The sequence below is a fragment of the Rhinolophus sinicus genome, chromosome 8, assembly GCF_057876585.1.
Source record: "Rhinolophus sinicus isolate RSI-liver-muscle chromosome 8, RSI-T2T, whole genome shotgun sequence".
In the NCBI taxonomy this organism is placed as follows: Eukaryota; Metazoa; Chordata; class Mammalia; order Chiroptera; family Rhinolophidae; genus Rhinolophus; species Rhinolophus sinicus.
Window position 1 is genome coordinate 14,807,473 of NC_142508.1, and position 20,889 is coordinate 14,828,361.

Sequence of the window (20,889 nt, forward strand, 5' to 3'; positions counted from 1 at the left end):
GTGACCCAATTCTCCGAGGCAGAGTGGGGTCCCCTTATCTGAAAATGATCATTGGAGACATAATGAGGGGACAGGATTTGTTCAAGGTCATCCAGACACCCTGAATGGATTAGCGCTCAGGACCTCAGCTCCCCAAGCCTCAGACTCTGGGGCTATTGTCCTTGCTGTTCAGAATATTGACGATTTTGACCGTAGAACTCCTGCCTGGAGGCAGGTGGGGACAATGGTGACAGCCAGGGCTGCTGCATCCGTCTGCTCTCACGTAATTGATGGATTCACTGGATTAGCCCTATGGCCAGAGAACAAGCAGGAGAAATCGCAAAGTTCAAGGCAAACCATTCTGGAGGAGCTTTTATTGCTTCCAAGGAGGTAAAATTATTTCCCAGAATTGAGGCAGCCAGGACGTCAGTAGAGAGGGTCCTATAAGCATCTGTGCTTCCGGTCTGCTAGCCACATCTGGAGAGCTGGAATCTCTTTCCAGAATCTTTCTGGTACTTTACTCAGGGCTGGGCCTCTCTGACATCTGCAGATGTATCATCATAGAATTAAGAGAGCTTGGTCAGCATTGGAAGATACTGGGAAGGGTCATTTGTCATGTTACATCCAATTTTTAATAATCTCCCCACCATCGAACCAGGTGCATATGACCTCATGTTTATCTAGATCTATGTGGTACTCGGGTTAGAAAGTAACTACGACCCTGCAAACTTACCCCTCCTCCTTTCCCTCTACCTTTCACAGGACTTTGCCTTCTGTGTGACTTTCTGCCCGGCACCTGTGTATCAGTTAGCTATTACTACAATGAAGCTGTGTAACAAACCACCCCAAACTCAGTAAGCATCACTTCTCATGCTCACGGACCTGAGAGCCATTGAGGAGCAGGTGATCTAGGCTAAGCTGGGCTGAGCAGTCCTGCTTCACGTTACTGCACCAGTGGGGCTACCTCTTCTCTGTGGGTTGGACTCAGGTCTGCCTCATATGTGTTCATTTGGGGCCCAGGCCGAAGTAAATCCATGGCCTTGGCCATGGGGCTGGACAAGTGAGGGAATAAAGATGGTGATTCTATTTACAATAGTTCAAAACCAGACAAAACCACACTATGTTAGAGAAGTTTACCTTGGTGGCAAAAGAATACAGGAAACCAACGTGATCCCCAGAAAGCTAAGGAGGGGGGAAAAGGGGGTGGGGATGGGAACTGCAGGCAAATGCATTCTCATCATACCTGAGAATGAGAAATGACAAAGCAGAGGCTGAGCAGTAACAGGAGAACTTGCTAAACTCTGGGGCCATCTGACCTCACAGGAACTATGTGAATGCTAAGCTCCGCCCCTGTGCCTCCAGGAGGGGTGGGAGGTGAGGACCGGTTCTGGGTAGCAGAACGCTGTGACATTATTTTTCCCAATCATGACATCAAGTTTCAGAGCTTGAGACTGACAGGTCCAGTTATGTGACAACACACGATAAGAGACATTCTTCCAAAACCCTTTTGTCCATTTGAGATTAAACTGAAAAGAGTAACGATGTTATCTTTTCACTTGAGGATCTCAGAATATTTCATAAACATGAATTTTTTAGCCTACCGACAAAAAGCTTTTCCCCCTTGACCTGGGGAGCTGAGCAGAGAATAGGTGTTCTCACATCTACCCAATAGGCTTTGCATGGGTGAGTTTGTGTGTCTGATAAAAGGTACATAACGTAAAATTTACCATCTTGTCCATTTTTAAGTGTTCAGTGGCATTACGTCTATTCACATGGTGCTGCCACCATCACCACCATCCTTCTCCGGAACTCTTTTCATCTCCCCAAACTGAAACTCCACACCCATTAAACACTAACTCCGCATTTCCCTTCCCCCACTCCCTGGCAAGCATAATTCTCATTTCTGTCTTTAAGAATCTGAGTACTCTAAGTGCAACACATCAGTGGAATCCTACGATATTTGTATTGTTGGGACTGGCTTATTTCACTTAGCATGAGGTCCTCAAGCTTCATCAGTGTTCTAGCATGTGTCAGAATGTCCTTTTTTAAGGAGGAAGTATTCCGTTACCTATACAGACCACACTGAGTTTATCTATTCATCTGTCGTTGGGCACTTGGTTTGCTTCTACCCTCTGGCTGGTGTGAACGAAGCTGCTGTGAACACAACTGTTAAAGTAACTGTTTCGGTCCCTGCTTCTGATTCTTTGGGGTATGTACCCAGTAGTGGAATGATTAGATCACATGGCAATTCTATGTTTAACTTTTGGGGGAACTTTCACACTGCCCAATAGGTGTTGGCACGAAGCCAGTAGAATGTGCCAAGCAATGTATGTGCAGACCCCACCCCACTCCCCCGCCCAAGGAGCCCTTCTCCCCAGCTCACTGTGAGCACACAGGGAGGTTCTGAGAGGTGGTGACACTACTGCCTTAGAAACAGTGACATCAGTCAGCCACCTCAATCGACACCCGGAGTCCAGTGGCCAGGGGACAGACCTGCATCTTGTGTAGTCTCGGAGACCATCCGTCACCAGAGTAGCTCAGGTCATGAGGCCATGTGAGTGGTTCTCAAAGCAGAAGGCCCCCTCCATGACTTTCTTTCCTCACCTCTTCCTGTGGTCTGAATTCCCTCACTCAGTTAATTAGCATGCCTGGCACTGTAGCTTAGGATTTTAATCAGCGTGGGGTGGTTTTAATTAATCGTGTGTCTCTGCATCTGGAGTGGTTTGTGTTCCAGGGTCAGGAGAGGAGCCGGAGAAAAGGAATGGGAAATGTGGTAACGTTTGGTATGCGGTGTGGGTGGAGAACCTGGGAATCTGCAGAGAGAGAATCGTTGTGCCAAGGTGGCTTGGAAGCCACCGGCCACCTGTGAAATTCACTAGCAATGTGTGGAAGGTCACCAGAGCCATCAGGGAATAGAATTGTCCCCAGATAAATAGTGAACTAAATAGAGTTTTTGAAAGTGATTTGAAGTGTCGGGAATATTTCCGATGCTTTCCCATAGTTACCCGTGGGGTGAGGATTGAGGTCATGCATTGATGTAGATTGGGGTCAGTCTGGGAAGGCATGACCATGCTGGAGAATACTGCCTGATAGTAGGATTTCAGAGATTTCCCTCGGCCTGGTCGTCTTTGGGAAAGTCCTGTAAATGTGAGGGGGGTGGCACCAAGCTCTCAAATCATGGTGACCTTTCTACGTGGTCTGGCAGAATTCTGGTTGCTTCCCCCATTTTAGCATCCCTGCTCTGAAAAGAATAGAGAAAGCCTAGATAAAGTTCAGAAGAGTTAAAAAAAAAAAAAGTTGATATGTAGATAGAAGGATCATAAAAGTAACGGTTAAAGGGTCTCATAATAACTGTCCAGAACTTACATCCTTATCCCATAGGGATCCACCTAGTTGGAATGCAAAGAAAAATAAATATGTAACTATTACAGTTGCTGGTAAAAGCACTAAATAAGTCTAGAAAGCTGGGATCTGCCCAAAGATGAAATAATGAACAGATTAGGGGCAGACATTAGTTCAAGGAGAAAATGATATGATCAAGTTACGAAAGGAGAAAAGTTCTCCCAGGTCTGTTAAACTCACCGAGTTCACGAGGCCTCGGAGGACACTCAGAGCAGTTTTCTGTGATGTGGGGAAGAGGTGAAACAATAGTGCAATGAACAGTGGGATATTAATGACAAAGCACAATAATAACGCTTGATCATTTACAAAGCATTTCACACCTATTGGGTCATCTGTGCTTTGGGAAGCTCTGTAAATTAAGGGGGGTGTTTTATCTCCATGTTTAAAGATGAGACACAAAATGAGACTCAGAGACAATAGGACCTCATTACCAGCAAATGGTGAAGCCAGAATTGCAGCCTAGCTCAGCAGGTTCCCACATTCTTTCCAACCAAATGGAAAGGACCAAATGGAAATCAAGAGAGGAAGGACTTTGACAATTTCAGGTATCAGGCAGTATTAAACACCAGTTGCAAGATATTTTTAGAAATCTGAATGCAAAGGCTTTTGAGAATGTCAGACTGGCCAAGCAGCTGGCCCTTTGTGTTGCACACCCCAGAACCCCAAGGCACATTTATCCAAGAGAGATAATAGAACATGTCAGTGGTAGAAACTGGGGAGGGTACTAGTTAAGTTTAGACCAAGAAAATACTTTTGATTGAACAAGCCATGATTTTCTCTTTAAGACCATGCAAAATATGGAGCGCTAGACAAGCAGCTGGAACATATGAAAACATTATTATGTAGTTATGTTACCAACTTGCACCATCTATGGCCCCTTTTATTACTTTTTCTTCCCCTCTAGGCATCATGTTTTGAACAGTTTTTGCCTACTAAACAAACTGCATTTATTAAGTAATAATATATTTCCTATTCTTAACATGGGACATACATCACTGGATACGCAGACAAACAGAAAACAGCAACAATTCAATTTCCATTAGGCTTTTGGAAATATTGAAAATAGCTTGTAGACCTCATTACCACTCAGGAATTCCTACACGTCCAGGTACCTTGGAGCTAGGAACCATTATTTTTATGCTTACAGGACCAGGATGTCTCTGCCCATTTAAAGGGGGGGATGAAATTAAGCGGGCAACGGGAAGATGCTAAGTTTCTGGCTGTGTGTCAAGGCAGTGGGTGATTTGTAAGAAATTGATTGTCTGGATTAACTACGAAAATGGGAAGGTTTTATGTAAACAGAGTCGAGGCATGGCTCATGCCGATTACATGAGCGGTAATAAAAGGAAGGATAAAATTCCAAATGTGCAAAAATGACATCTGAGAATGTGGAGAAAGGGCCCCCAAGGCCAAGCAAAGCCCTAAGAATGGGCACAGAAAGCTAAAAGGGAACTTGGAAGAAGTGGCAATGCAGTGTGATCATTATAAATAATCAATGTATACTTAACAAACAAAAAAAGATAAACAACGAGAAGAAGAAAACTAAGGTAGAAAGGGACAAGAGATCACGTGGGATTTCAGATTAATTATTAATTAATTCCGAAAGAGAGTTTTGAGACTAATTGAGCAGACACTGGTGCCAGTTTGCCTGTGCATGAGTTACAAGTAGCCCCTGCCAAGTGATGCCTAATTTTACGGAGGCAGACGCCCTATGAAGCAGCAGGGAAAACAGCTTCGCATTTGCTCATGGAGCTTGGAGGCTAAGTCAGGTCAGCGTGGTTTATACTTCTCAGTGCTTGTTGTCTGGTGGTGAGGTATTAAAAAAAAGATGACCACATCAGATCCTCTTAGCTCAAGCTGAAAGATTAGGTAAGAAATCCCCCATTGAAATAAAAAGGTATCCCAAATGGAAAAGACACTTAAAAATTAAAAAAAATTAAAATAAAAAATAACTTTTCGTAAAGAAGAAACTGGCAAAATGGCACATAAAGGCCAAGGCTATAGAAAGAAAATAAAAATGCCATTTGATCCTCTGTATGGTGATTAAGAACCTCCCCAATGTAATGGGCTCTGAAAAGTCACGTAAAAAGACATCTGGGCAAAGCTACATGGGAGAACAAAGAAATGCAAAAGATCTTTAGGAGCATGCAGGAAATGGAAGCATGTGGGTGAAGCAGAAATGTCCTGTGGAACGTTTTCCATTAACAAGCGACTGGTGAAAGCGAAATGTAAAATTGGGGGGTTGGAGAGGAAACCTCTAATCATGAGAAGAGTGTGGGTAGGAGGAGAAAAAGCAACAGCTGCTCTTTGAAAGCCCCAGAGTGAAAAAACTTTCAGAGCCAGTTGGCCGCCATTATGAGAAAGAGAGTGGGCAGGTCACAGCTACAAAGCGAGTTTATTACACCTCGTTAAAAGTCACAGAGAAAGAAAGCGAAGGCCCCGGTCTTGGGTGAAACACCCTCTGGAACCACAAACATTATGGAGGGCTGGGAAGGAAGCAAAACACGTTACGGCAAAGGAGAAACGAGTGGAGAAAGAACAGACCTTTGCATGTATCGCAGGCTAAGAAACAATCATGGGATGCATGGTCGTGGAGATATTTTTCGGTTTTGGTGGTGAGAAAATTCAAGTGGTGGTGACAAAATGCAACTCTATTAAGTATCTTTTATAATAATTCAAGATAAACTCTACAAAGTCTATTCCCAGAGATTTCTAAGAAGATAACAGGTGGTTGTCTCCCCTGGGTGCTTATGTGGCCACCTACTCAAATATGATCATTTAAGGACCTGGGCTCTAGGTCCCTTCATGCTCCTTCACCACTTTAGGTGACACGCCTGAGAGAATACCATCGCTTTCTGGTGAATTGCTGAGTGTTCTGCAGAATCGTGACCACTCTCTCCCTTGTTGTCCTGTCAGCTCACCAGAGTCCCTGTGGAGTCATGTGGTCAGTATCGGAGCTGCAGTCAGTGCCTGGGCTCAGGGGATCCCCACTGTGGCTGGTGTGTGCTCCACAACACGTGAGTACCCCCAGAAGCGCCCTCCTGCCTCCCACGTCCTCCCGTAACTCCCTTCTTCCCTCTAGCACCACTCTCCTTCCCTCCGAACTCTCTTCTCTCCCTGTCTTTTCTTCCTCTTCCTTCCTGGTAGCATTTGCAAATTGTATCTCAGTTCTTTCCTTCTGATTTCACTTGACGCTGCCAAATTCCCATAAGATGTATAGAAATGGCAGGACGGGAATGATGCTGGGTCGGGATACGGAATCATGCTGGATCATTACATACTGGAGGGCGCGAGGGAGACGCCGGACATGTCTGACGATGACGTCACTGGAAACTGACATTCCAGAGCAGAACAGCAGGAAAAAGGGAATTGGGCTTTTATTCTTGAGGCTCACGTGGGCTTGTTTGACGACCCTGGAGCTGAGGCTGTGCTCCTCTACCTGGTAAAGCCCAGCTCCCCTGGGAGGAGTCAGTTCGTGGGCACCCCAGGCCATGTCTTCACTTGCTCACCGTGACTCTCAACAACTCCATCCTCCCTTCCTCCCTCCCAGGGATAATGACCAAGGAAGCCCCTCACCCACGTGGCCGGGGGAAGAAGAGTGGGTGCCTGGATCTTCTAAGATCCTCGTAATTAGGGTTTAATGTTTTGATTTATAGAGAGTGAGATGCACAGGTCCTAAGGGTACTGTCTGAAAAGCTTGGACGGAGGCAAACACCCAGGTAATTCACACACACCCCGCCCAAGATATACATTTCCTTCATCCAGAACCTGCTCTCAGGTTCTTTCCTATTCTTCCCGGTGTGCCTTTCTTCCCTAGTTGCTTAAGATCAGGCCAAAGCCAGACATCGCCTCTCCTGACATGCCTTCTCTTTCTTTCTAAATAGATGCCGTCTGGACATTCATAGCAGGGAGAGATGCAGGAGGACATGGGCCGGGCAGGAGGGAAGGGAGACGTCTGGGGCAGACAGAGAAGGTGCAGAAGATCCCAGAGGACCAGGGAGAGCCTGCACAAGCTTAGCCTGGGCTCCTCAGTGTGCTGGGAAGGGCGTGTGCTGGAAGTGCAGGGGGTTTCTTCACATCGTGGGAGAGCTGTGCCCATATACACAGACTTGTTCATAGAGCTTTCACATGGGCCCTGGCCCTCTGTGCAAGGCACAGTGCTGGGCTCAGGGAGTACAAGGGGACTATGTTACACTGGCTGTGCCCTGGAGCTTCTTGGGCACTAGGCCTCTGGTCCAGGAAGAGGGCAGAGGTTGCAATCTATACTAGGATCTGTGCATTTGGTGGGCCCGCATCATGGGCAAGACCCTGTATTAACTGCTACAGGGCCCAGCGAGCCTGACCCTCTGGAAAACCAGGGCAAAGAACATCAGGAAGAGGGTTCCTTCGGGTGTTAATATATGTCTGTTTTATCACTTTTGCCAAGTTTTCCCATGGTTGTAGGGAGGAGGGTGGGAACTTTGTGGGAAGGGAAGGGAAGGACAGAAGAAAGGTTGTGCATGTGTGTGTGCGCGCGCACAGGAGAGAGAGAGAGAGAGAGAGAGAGAGAGAGAGAGAGAGAGAGAGAGAGAGAGAACTGGAGGAGAGAGAGCTAGACCATGCACAGTTCAAGGGCGGGGCCCGTACTAACAGGTGGCTCAGGTGGCTGAAAGGGCCATTTGTACTAGCAAGGGCACAGGTGGGTTACAGGCTGAACAGGCTTAAGAAATGCTCATGTAATTGAAACCCTCCCTCCTGTTACTCAGTCTCAATTGTCGCGAAGCCCTGGCCCGCCGGCCCCAGTAGCACAGAGGGTCACCCCGAGGCCCTCTCTCACAGTCCCTGGCCCCAGCCCACAGGCTTGCTGGTTTCTAATGGCAACAATAGCTTCAACAAGCTGGACATTTATTTGTCCATGAATCTTGAGCCTTTATTCTCAGGGCATTCACCTTGGACCTGAGCCTCCCTATTCTGACTTGGGTGAAAATAAAGGGAAGCTTACAGCCCAGCCTGCCTTCACCTGTCCGGGGCCTGGAACCTTCCCTCCAACCACAGGCTTGGCAGGTCCCCAAGCCCCTCTCCATCTCGCCCTCCCAGGCCCAGGCCAAGAAGCCTATCTCAGCCTCAGCAGGTAACAGGATCCTGCAGACCGAGCCACATCGATTGGCCTAGACGGTACCTTTGTGAAGAAGGGTCCTCAGCGTCACTCCTGGGAGGCTCACGTAACTCGAGACATCCACAGGGGAAAGATAAAATCAGCTTTTATAAAGTCTCCCCCTTGCCCTCTGGTGACCCCTCCTCTTTGCAGAGTTTTTCTGTTGGAAGAATGCCCTCCCCTGGATGGGTTGGCACTGGTTACCGTTCAGGATTCATTTGGTTTCTTCTTTATCTAGGTTCTGCCAAGATGGAGAGAGGGAAAGAAAGGGAAGGGAAGATAAGGGAAAAGTGCTGCTACCCAGAGCAGAAGGGTGGATTAAAACTAAGAACCCAGTTTGGGTTCAGTTTCCTCAGATATAAAATGACAATGCAAGAGCCATCTTACAGCCACATTATGAAAATGAAGGGAGAGGATGTGTATGACAGCCCCTCCCTGTGTGTGGCTGTAGCCCTGATTTCAGTGACTGTGTCAGCAGCGCCCGTGGGTCGGACCCCAGGGCGTCTTCCATGGTCCGTTTCCCCTTCCTGTCCTCCCCAAGACCAGAAGGCTAAGGCCGGGTGGCTGGCACAAACCCCCCGCTAGAAAGTCTTTCTATGTTGGGCAACTCCTATACCAGCCGTGCCATTGAGGCCCTCTTCAGCGGCTCCCCACCAGCTCCTGGGAACGTGCAAAGAGAACAGTTTGTCCCACAGTCGTGACTGAGTGTCCCCTTAATGAAGCACAAACTGATTCTAAAGTGCACGTGGTTCCTTGCTGCCGTGTCAGGCATCCCAGAGCCTGGCATCCAAGCGCGACTTACACTAACTACTAAGTCACTACCTCTCCTAGGGCTGTTCCCAGAATGCCCACACAATCCTGGGGGACTGTGAGGGTCCACTTCTGCCCAGCCAACTCTCTGCAGTCCGTGCCGTGGTCTTCTCTAACTCTGCCGAAAAGTTACCAGCCTCTATTCCAGAGGAAAGCATCCCAGACTAGATACGAGTCTGTTTGAACTTTCCTTTCTGTGGCTCAGCAAATACACAGTATGGGTTAAGAAAACGTGCTTTTCCTTTCTTAACCACTGCCCACTCCCCCTCCTCCCCACATGCCTCTAGCACATGCTTTCATGGCCAAAGGATGGTAAATCAGCAGTGCCATCTTACAGGAATTAGGAAAGCCCGTCATCCATGCAAGCTCCAAATGTCCCTCTCAATTGAATGACCTGGATCCCCGTGGGCATCCTGACATGCTGGGCGACCTCTGAGGCTTGAAGTCCAGACAGGCACACCCATGTACCAACAGTCACATGCTCTGCCCAGTCATGCCACCTGGGGCCACATGGGGTGGAGTGGCCCCACTTGCACAGAGCCAAGTGCTTCCCTGCACCAAGCCTGTGGACCTGGTGACATTAACGGGCATGAAAGCTCCAGGCTGTTGGATAAAGGGCAGTGGGAACATTGATCAGAATCAATCAGAGTAATTGGTGGATGTGTCTCAAGTAACAGACAGCGTCCTCCTTCTTACCGACGGGACTATGAAGAGAATGGATCAGCCTGCCGTCGTGAGCCTTGGGTTTTCTTCTTCCTCCCCTTGTTCTCTGTCCCTCTCTCTCCCTGTACTCCTGCTTCTCTCCACCTCTCCTCTCCTAACCTCCCCTCAACCTTAATAGAAAGAAATAGGTCTCAACAGCACTACCTACTGACAAAGAGAAGAGTAAGACAGCCCCACATCACCTTTTCTGGTGGCAACTGCTAAATGCAATTTCTCTTCTCAGAACGAAGGAACCTCTCCGGGTCCCTTTGTCTACCCCCTGAGGTTTGTGTTCAATGGATCATTCATGTGGGGAGGGACTGACAGGAAGCCAAGCAAGACTCTGGCCTGGAACGCAGGGCAGAGCTCACCCTGGTGGTGGGACAGGACCACGTGGTCGCTACATAAGCCCAGGAAGGCTCTTGGGCTCCCCCAGACTCCTGCACCTCCTGATTCCCGTTAAGCCCTGTGCTCTCATACTGCTTTGGTGACCTCACCCTTTTGAGTGAGGCCCAGCAGGAATGGTGAATCTAACATCCGCGGCTCAGGTTGGCTTTGGATCTTTAAAGAAGGTAAAGGGCTGTTGAGTTTAGTTGCCAGCAGCTGGTGACAGTGGGAAAATCATAGCATAATCACATCTTCGTGTCTTGGGAGTTTATCCCAGAACAACCTAAAGACTCGGGTTCAGACTGCGGTGTCGGTCACTGGGTCTGAGACTCATGGCTCTGGAAGGACTCACCTGGTCCACACACTTCGTAGGAGAAACTTCCCACACAGCCATCTACCTGGGAAGGTTCCCTTCAGTAGGTAGTGGCCCTGTCTCCGAGCCACAGATGTACCTGCCTGTTTCTGTGGGTCTGCCTGAGGAGGGCAGGGATACAACATTAGGAAACCCGGTCTCTTCCCTTGTGGGGGTTCCCAGGTGTAGCGACAATGACAAAAGAGCCCCCATGGTCTCCTACTTGAGTAAGTGTTCCAAGTCCTCTAACTTTTCTATAAAGCTCATTTGGGAAGCCCCACTCCCACTCCATTTTTCCCCAATCTCCTTATGTTCCCGATAACCCAGGCTGGTAGACCCATGCCAAAGGATTTGGGGAGATGGCCCAGGGACAAGCCCCCAGCTTGGAGACTGGCCCAGGCCAGACTCACAGACAGCCCCGTTTCCAAATTGAAATTTGCTTGCCCAGCCGGCAGCCCTGGAAGTTAATATTTCCTATCACTGTATTTAGGAATTAATTTCTCGAGAACTTAATCACCACCTCTCCCTCATCCCTTTCCGTCCTCCATCCCTCTCCCTTCTAATTTTCCACTTGGCTGGGAATTCTCCAGCAGTGAAAGTTCAGGCTTAGGAGAGGGCGGAGGTAGCTGCTCGTTAGAGAGGATAATCTCATTGGAACCACTGACTTGAATAATAACCCCTCCAACGGGCCATGGCCATTGTTCCCAAGGGCTTGTAGCACCTCTGAACTGGGGCTAGAGGGACAACTGCAGAGAAAGGAGAATAAGAAGGGGAGGCCAGAGAAGGTTAGCAGGGCCAGAGTCCAGTTCTAGGGGCCTGAGGTGTCTTCTTGGCCCACCTACAGGTGTGTGTTTGGGGTGGGACGACAGTGGTGGCAGCAGGGATGAAGGTCTGAAAACTCAAAGTCACATGGCGTGCACTGTTGACATCCCTCTGACATTTTTGGGGTCCTGCCTGGAAAACGGGTGAAGCGGGATCTTCCTGGACCTCCAGGCTGCTCCCACAGTAGAATTGAAGGGAATGCTTTAGGAAGTCTCTGGAACCCCGTGGAAGAAAACATCTAAGCTGCTCCCCTACTCCCCGCCCCCACGTTCCACTAGGGTCATGAATTAACCCTCTGCACATTTCCTAGCTCCTGTCTGGGCTAATGAGAAATCATAGTCCTAGAAGAGCAGAAGGTCATTACCCTGACAGACCCCATAAGAACCCAGAAGGAATTCACTCTCCCCCTTCCATTATCTTATCACGTCTAAGGTCAGTTGTCTGCACTCTCGAACATTTGCAGCCTCTACCCTGATAGGCACTGAGGGATAGTAGAAATGTCAAAATATGCCTGACATTGACCTTAAACATGACTTTTCACGAAGAGCTGAGTTCTCTGTATCCTGTGGCAACTACGAAGAAGGCAAAGCTGCAGCCCAGACCCCTCTTTCTCCCTTTTCTCCCTCCTGACCTCTGGGGCTCCTGCTTCCTCATTAAGGAGGAAACTGCTGGAGCCACCCCTGTTGTTTTTACTTTGGTTTGCTCCCTGGGCCAGCCTGGGAAAAGATTGGTGTTTCTGCATCAGCTGCAGACGGAGGGGTTAGAAGAAGAAGGATGAGAAGGGAAGGACTAATACTACCATTTATGGAAGGCTTATGAGGTATGAGCTATGCCCTGTTCTAAATGCTTTCCTTGCATAATCTTTTCATCCTCATAATAAACCAGTTAGGTAGATACTATTTCATCCCCATTTTATAGATGACAAAACTGAGGCACCAAGAGGCTGAGTAATTTGCCCAAGATTGCACAGTAAGCTATGGGTGGCTTCCCTGGTGAGACCTAAATCTTGGGGGGGAGATAATGAGTAGTTAGTTTGGGGGCTCTCGGGAGCAGGGCAGGATGCAGCCCCTTGAACTTGGAGAGCAGCAAGCCATGTCAGCAGAACTTGTCTTGAGATCCCCCCAAACAAGTTCCTTTGTACCTCCTGAAAGAGAGGGAGAGTCTTCTCTTTTCCATCTGGATCTCTATTTGGCAATGCCAGGTGTTGTTTGGCCTGAAAGCAGCTTCATTTTTCCCTCTTCATAATTTAATCAAAGACATTTCTCAGACCTACTGATGGCTCTTGGAAATAGGAACTTCAAAGTTGGGGAGTCGGTGAATAATTGAAGCCTGCACCGGCTCGCTGGGTCTCCCGTTAATGGGAGTAAAAACACTATTAATAGCCATGTCGCGCAGACGCCCTGGCAAAGTCCATAACATTAGCTTAATGGCTGGAGGTAATGAAGTCCTCCTGCAGAAGCGAGCCTGGTAAATTAACTTCCCAGACTTGGAGGCAGACGCCCTGGTTGCCATGGGTCTGTGAGAGCAGCCACGGCGTGCCTTGGAGACGACCACACTCAACACATGCCCTTTCGCTCTTGGGACGGGCGTCCTGGAAGGGTCCAGGAGAACTCACAAGTCGCAATCCTATTCTAAGGGCTGCTTCCTAGGGGCAGGCACACATAGCGGTTAGCCTAGCGAAGAAGACTGAGGGGACCGTTTCAGATTGCCTTAGCACGTGAAGGACAGACTCATCGTGATGGCAGGAAATATGGGTTTAAGGGCAGCCAGGGGGTCTGTCTCTCACTTCTCCGTCTAGAAGCTTCAGGGGGTTCAAGCACAGTGGTTAAGAGCACAGGCTCCAGAGCTCATCTCTGCTTAAATAATGGCTGTCTCTGGTGACCTTGGGCAAGTGACTTACCACCTTCTCTGGAGTTTACGATGGTAGCTCCCTCACGGCGTTGTTGGGAGACGAACGTGGCGTAGCCCGTAAGCCCCTTATTATGGCTCCTAATAAGCACTCAATGACTAGAGGCCATGAGGATTACTCAGCACTGTTTTCTACATTCTCATCACACATCCTACTTATTCTGAGGCCATCTCTCTTGTCCCTGTAGCTCCCCTTTCTTTCTTTAGTCCACCCCCTCAGGGATTTCTCCTTTGTTTGCTACGTTCACCTCAGATTTTCCAGTTAGACTGTCCCTCCCACCGAGACCCAAGATGTCTTCCTTCTCCGTGGCCGGGAGGAGGCCCCCACAGCTCTCCTCTGTGCCTGAGGGTCACCCCAAGAGCAGCGCTTCCCTTATCTTTTGCCCGGTACCTCACCTGTCTGCTTCTGGAGGAAGAGCTTCTCTCCCCAATATCTCCCTCCCCACAGAGGTCCCCTCCCCTGCCTGTTCCATTTCCCACTAAACTCCTGTCCAGGGCTGCCTCCTATCCTGCGACAGTCCCTGGCGTCCCCCTTCCCCTGCAGAGTCTATTCTCCTTCACCCCCAGGGCTCGTCCCCTCAAGAGTGACAATGACCTTGCAGTCCCCTCTTATCCTTCTTGGCCCTGTGAGGACCCCGCTTTTCCCCCACAGGGGCTCAGCCGTCCCGAGTCTCCACATCCTGGCCACCCAGCGCACCTCCATGTTCACAAGACTTATTTGACTTGGATTAAATGCTGTTCCTTGAAGCTCAGACATGTCCCTGCAGTGAACTCCCACTGCAAGGCAGGGACGGCCCTGGCTCCAGCGGAGAGCTTAAGCACCTTCCCCCTGTGCACTTGGGTGTGGGCCATGATTTGTATGTGCATCTTTCACAAGCCCCGTCAGTTGAGATTGTAAGATGCCAGGTCAGCCTGGATGTGGTCCACCTGTGACACAGTACACTTTGAACAACACAGGACACTAAGCAATAATAGCGAACCTTCTGTGGCAGTTCCCTGTGCCATGGAGCTGGGATTTCCATCCAAGGCAGGCTGGCTGCAGAGTGTGCTTTCAACTAGTGCACTCTGCTCCTTTGATCCTTCCTTCTCTCCTTCCCACCCACCTGCCTTTATCTTCTGTCTGCTGGTCATGAGGATTATAGGAGATTCCAAAATAAGTCAGGCACGGTTTCTTCTTTTGAGCAGCTCACCCGGGGCAGGAGGGGGCTGCACTCAGCCCAGTCATTGTCATATCGTCTAAGAAGTTCTAGACTGTAGGAAACTCGAAAGTACTCTTCACTTTGCCAGAGCTGGGGGTAAGTTAGCAGGGAGGGGTGGGGGTTGCAGGTGCATAAGAGTTGAACCGTGTCTGGAAGGGGAGATAGATGTTGGACGGGGGAACGTGGGGAGAGAGCCGTGTAGACAGAAGACCTGGCATGCGCAGAGACGAGGAAGTCTGACAGAATATATTAGACATGTGGAAAGAACAAGCCTCATCTTGCCTAAGAGGCAGGGGAGAGTGACAAGGGCCGAGGACGGGTGGGAGTGGGGCGGTGGAATAGGTAGGACTTTGGAACCCAATATGAAGGAGGACGAGGGAAGGGGACTCTAGGATGACGTTCCAGCTTCTGCATTTGGCAACTGGTGGTTGGAGTTACCATCTTTTACAAATCTGGGCATGATGGGAGCGGGCCAGGCTGGAGGAAGGAAGCACAAACGTCAGTCTCGGGAGCCACTGACAACGCCCCACCTGTGTCAGCCCCTCCCTGGACCAGGCCCCTTCTCCTGAGCCCCTCATTGGTCTCTCCCAACCAGGTGCACCCGGAAGGAGCGCTGTGAGCGGTCCCGAGAGCCCCGCAGGTTTGCCTCCGAGATGAAGCAGTGTGTCCGGCTGACTGTCCATCCCAGCAACATTTCTGTGTCTCAGTACAATGTCCTGGTAAGGGCAGTGGAACCGGGGTCAGGGACGTGGGCAGAGCCCGCTCCCCACCGCAAGGGGCCGCAGCCCAACGTCCCTCGGGAGGCTGGGCCCAACCTGGCCAGCATAGCCACTCCAGATCAGCGCCAGGAGCCAAAGAATGTGTCCCTGGGGTGGATGAGCTGGGGGTGCAGGGACATTGGGGAAGAGTCTCTATGCATCACGGGTAGGAAAACTGAATCCAAAATGATGCAAAGGGTGACCAAGACAGGGAGGCTGCTGGGAATATCTTTGTGTATAAGATGGGAAAGATGTATGTGCAGACGGAGAAGGGTCAGATCATTCCCACGTTCTTGCACTGGGCGCTTGGTGTTGCCATTTTTCCAAAATGGGGGACAATGGAAGAGGAGCTTGGTCAGCAGTACCTCAGTCCTCTCCACCTTTCCTTCTACAGACAAATCCCCCAAATTCTGTTTCCTGGGACCAATTCCAATCACATATAATGAACTTTCTTTTGTCCCTGTCTCTTTACATCCCACCGTCTTCTCCATATACCCTTGTAATACCTTGGCTCTCTTCTTCTCTATGTCACTATGGCCTCATGTTTTGCTTTGTCTTTTCTTTCTGTCTGTTCTCTCTTGCTCTCCCTCTTTCTTCCTTTATTCGCTACCCTTCTTTTTCCTACGTCACTCTCCTCCTCTCTCTCCCCCGCCGGGCTGTTCGCAGCTGGTCCTGGAAACATACAATGTCCCAGAGCTGTCAGCTGGTGTCAACTGCACCTTTGAGGATCTGTCAGAGATGGATGGGCTGGTGGTCGGCAATCAGATCCAGTGCTACTCCCCGGCGGCCAAGGAGGTGCCCCGGATAATCACGGAGAATGGTGAGTGGTCCCCGGGGGCAAAACTGGGTGGGATGTCCTTCCTTCAGGCTGGATGAGAACTCAGGGCAGATGTGAAGGGACTGAGGGAGCGTACAGGCGGGGAGGGCCAGAGGAAGTGTGAGGGTCGGTGAGCGTGTTACCAGAAGTGGGAGACGAAGTGTCCCTTCGCTGCTCTTGGAATTAACTGTTGAACCCAGGTGTGCATGCAAGAGTCCACCTTATCCTGGGTGAGGAGCAGCTGCAGAGAGGGTAGGGAGAGGGCTCGGCATCAGAGTATGCCAGCCAACTTCAGAGATTGTCCTAGTGCATGAGAGGCTGGCGTGGAGGGGCCGTGGAGGAGGGGAAACTGGCCAGAAGCAGGGATGGGGTGCTGGGGGTCATCGGGCTCCTTACCCCCTGCCTGCACTGCCGGGTCTCTGACCCTGGACCACTGCCCCCTCGCCCCGACCCTGCCCTGCCTTCCCAGAGCTACCTGTTCTTGGCCATTTGTATTGGGAGGGATGAGGATGGACAGACCCGGCTTGGGCAGGCTGATCCCATGTCGGCCCTCCCGTTTGGGCATGTCACGTTTGCTCTGAGCTGATTGATTAATGAGGCTCTCGGGGCAGGAAGTGGGGCCTGGGGTCAGGGCTGTGAATTAAACATGGGCCCCAGCTCTTCCCGGGAGCCAGCTGAGGATTCCAGGGACGCCTGCCCGAGTGAAGCCCTGAGCCCACCAGAGGAAGGGGCACCCGAACAGGGGCTCCCTTTATAGAGATGCCCATTCAGCACGGGTGCACACACAAACATGCCAAACCTCTTGTGTGGCTTGTGGCGACACTCCTAAGCGTCAACACATGCTCTTGGTAGTTAGTCAGTGTGTGTGTGTGTGTGTGTGTGTGTGTGTGTGTGTGTACGTGGGGGAGCTGGTAAGTAAATGAAGGCTGGATGCCAGGGGTCCAGTGTGGAAGGAGGAATAGATCAGAACTGCCTTCCGCAGCTGCTCTGAGACCTGTCAGAGCGGACAGCACCCCCTCTCACAGCACAGTGGGTATAGCTCTCAGTGGGACCCCGACGCCCGGCCTTGGCCTTACCCCTGACCTCTTGGCTGGCTCCGCCCCACAGGGGACCACCATGTCGTCCAGCTGCAGCTGAAGTCGAAGGAGACGGGCATGACCTTTGCCAGCACCAGCTTTGTCTTCTACAACTGCAGCGTCCACAATTCGTAAGTGCCCCAGCCTCACTCAGCACCCTGCTCCTGGAGTCAGGATTTATTGAGAGACAGAAGACCCACCATTGTGCGCAAGGCATTACCATCTAGAGGCCCTGCAAGGAGGCCTCCTTCACCCCCAGAAGGAGACAGTGCCCTCCTCTGGTGCCCAAGGGGTTCATGGGAAGAGGAGAGAATGAAGAGCGAGACCCTGTGCGGGTGGGAGCTCCAAAGCCCTGGCCCGTACATCTTCTCTGGCATAAATCTGTCTAACCTGATTCACTTTCCACCATCTGTTGGGGGGATGGCATCTCACCTGAAGAACAGAAGAGCCAGCACCCTGGGTGAGAGGAGGCGTCTAAAGACGGAAAGAAGCCCCCACGTGTGTCTAGGTGGGGACAGGGGCCCAACAAGTCACTGAACACTGAGGTCTGCACCCTCCCTGCAGGCTGGGTCAGGGCTCAGGCTGAGGCGGGTCTGAGGAGAGCAGAGAGGTGCTGACTGGGTGGGCTCTGGCCTGGGGGTCCAGCTCTGGCTCCCGTTCCTGCTCTGTCCCCTTCCCCAAGGGAAGTCACAGAAGGCAGATGCTCAGCCTCTCTCAGACCAGCCGCAAACATCACCATTCTGTGCCACAGCATCCTCTGTAAGTGGGGAGATGGTAGTCCTTCTTCTGGGGATGGCACTGAAATATTGAACAGCTGACATGGCAAGGGCACTGTCCCAGCAGAGTGGTTACTGGTGGGGACACTGCTGGCTGCTGCTCCTCCCCATCAGCCCTGCTCGGCCCACAGGACAGCTGCCAGGGCTAGAAAAGCTATGACCAGGCGAGCAGTGAGAGCCATGTCTGGCCCACTGTTTGGGCACCGTTCATGTTTTTGCTGTTATTATATTATTATTTCCTCTTTAAAATGATGGAGTTGGACCAGATGGAGAAGGTACAAGACATTTCTTTCACAATAGAACCCTTTATTCAACCAAAATTAGGTGTGGAAGCACAATGTACAAACTAGAAGGGAGTAGGAGCTACTCTTGTTGAAGGTTGAGGGGGCCTGGAACCCCTCTGTCTAGGAAACTCACTCATCTATCTCCTCACACAGCCTCCAAAGAAGCTTCATGGAGCCCCAGGGTTCCAGAGAGCACCGTCTGAAAACAGTAGGACCTGACCTCAAAAGCCCTGCTTGCTTTCATATGCTGTTCTGTTTTCCTCTCCATACAGTGCAAGCTAGTTAACATAACCAAAGACATTTGTGGCCTCTAGCCCGGTGGAATGTTAGGGTTCAGCTATCTGGTTACTGCAGCTGTGAGTTTAGTGCATGGCTCTCTTTGGGGCCCCACAAAAGAGGCAGCCAGACCTCCCAGCCAAAAACAAGTGCTTTAACACGGGAATTCTCTTTCTGCTTCTTGCCACAGAACTTCCCACGGCTTGACTACCTCATGGCCAACTCCCTCGCTCCCCGTTTGCCCCTGTGGGAAAGCCAAGTAGTAGGCGGAATCATGTGTGAAGTTTCCATTCAGTCCATCAAATGATTGTCAGCATTTTATGTGCAAAGCAATGTATACTCATTAGACAGATAATCAAAAATTAATAAGATGCAAAAACTCAGAAGTCGTGGCCTAATGGACTAGAGGATGAACTAGACACTGAATAAGTGACATATAATACAAGGCCAGAACTATCCCAGAGACATAAACAAAGGAGCTAACGAGATAAGGGCCCAATGTGACCAACTCTCCATTGGTCAAAGAAGGAAGAGGAGATGGACAAGTGGTGGAAGGAGGAATGGTTCTCCAGGTAGAAGGATGGCATGAGGGGGGCATGGCCTGTTCGTGACTGAAGCACCAAACACACGTGGGGACGTGGACCTGGACGCCTGTCTGGCAAGGCATTTGGGGTTTACCCTTTGGAGGAGGGAACCATGTTTGGTTTTTAAGCAAGAAGGAACTCTCCTAAAGCTGCCTTTGTTTCCTGGGGGTGAGTGTAGAGGTGGGGATGCAAGAGCCCATCCCACTGAGAGAGCAGCCATAGGACCTTCCTTTGCCAGAGTGGGTCCATGTGGGTCCTTGTCAGCCAAGACCCTGGAGTCCATTTGAATTCAAACTCCACTTCTTTGCTTGGCCTACCTCTCATGGGCTCTCTGGACCAGCCCCTCTCCTCAGACCTCAATGTTCCTCAATTCAGCAGCAAAGGGCACCATCCTGTGGAGAAGGAGGGGGGTTCATAGGGCCCTTGGTGACCAGGATGGTCAACTGGCTGAGTGAAGGTGAGGAAGCCAGAGATTCTTGGCTTGCTGAGGCCATAGAGAGAAAGGGGATGAATTTGGATGCTTTGTTCTTTCTGAGCGTTTGAGGGTAGTTTCTCTTACTACTGAAAAATGTTTTGCTAGACTCAAGAGTCTTAGAGCTGCTTTATTGGGTTCACCCAGGTTCTCTGATCGGTGCCTCTCCCTCCTCTGTGCCCAGGTGCCTGTCTTGCGTGGAGAGCCCATTCCGCTGCCACTGGTGTAAATATCGGCATGTCTGCACCCATGACCCCAAGACTTGCTCCTTCCAGGAAGGCCGAGTGAAGCTCCCTGAGGTAGGTTCCCGCAGCCAGACGGCTGAGTTCCACTTGCTATGAGCCTGGGACACCCAGGCAGGCCTTCCCTCATGAAGAGAAAATGAAGGCAAATCCCACAGGACCACCCGCCTTCGCCACAACCCCAAGTCTTAAGGAACCACTGCATGAAAACAGTAAACAAGGAAAACTCTGCACTGGGGCCAGTGGGCTCTGGATGACTCTTGCAGGTTCGGTTCCAGGCAAAGGTGCATTCCGGGTCACTCCAGCCAGGTGAGTTCTAGAAGAATTCCAGAGGGAGGAGTGTGAGGGTGTGTCCGAGAAACCATTGTAAGTACACAGCAGGACTGTGTCCAGACTTCAGCTGTCCCTGAGCACTGTTCCCAGAGCAGAACTGAGATCAACAAGAACAAATTAAGTAGAAGGGAGAGAGGAAGAATGAAGAATGGTCCACTTACCAGCCAGAGCAGTGGTTCTCAAGGCGGGATCCCAGGCCACCCGCATCAGCATGGATGGCCTGCAAACTTGTGAGACATGCAGTCACCAGGTCCCCCCAGCCAACTGGGTGAGAAGCTCCAAGCTGGGACCCAGCACTCGGGTTCGGCTGCACGGTCCAGTTTGGGAATCGCCGAGAAGGAGCTGGGCTCCATGCCTATGACACTGTGTTTCTCTTCCCTTCTAACCTTGATTCTTATCCTCGGAAACCATTCATCACTATAATAGAAATACTCCATGCCTAGGTCGTTACCTTTCTTAAAATGTAAGTTTGTGAACACGGGACCTCAAAGATAACGGGTATGAAAGCACTTTGGGAAACTTTGTTGTTGCTCAAATATCGTGGTGCTTGAGTGACTCCAACCATTGGACCAATAG

General features: G+C 50.4%; 1 protein-coding gene across 1 annotated transcript in view; it reads left to right on the forward strand.

Annotated features, from left to right (window-relative positions):
• PLXNA4 (plexin A4) overlaps window positions 1-20,889 on the forward strand; it is a 415,019-nt gene that overhangs the window by 305,796 nt on the left and 88,334 nt on the right. Inside the window, exons 5-9 of the mRNA XM_019751040.3 lie at window positions 6,298-6,398; window positions 15,291-15,414; window positions 16,120-16,273; window positions 17,378-17,477; window positions 19,923-20,037. Coding sequence (XP_019606599.3) covers window positions 6,298-6,398; window positions 15,291-15,414; window positions 16,120-16,273; window positions 17,378-17,477; window positions 19,923-20,037 — 594 coding nt within the window. The remainder of the gene's footprint in view (window positions 1-6,297; window positions 6,399-15,290; window positions 15,415-16,119; window positions 16,274-17,377; window positions 17,478-19,922; window positions 20,038-20,889) is intronic.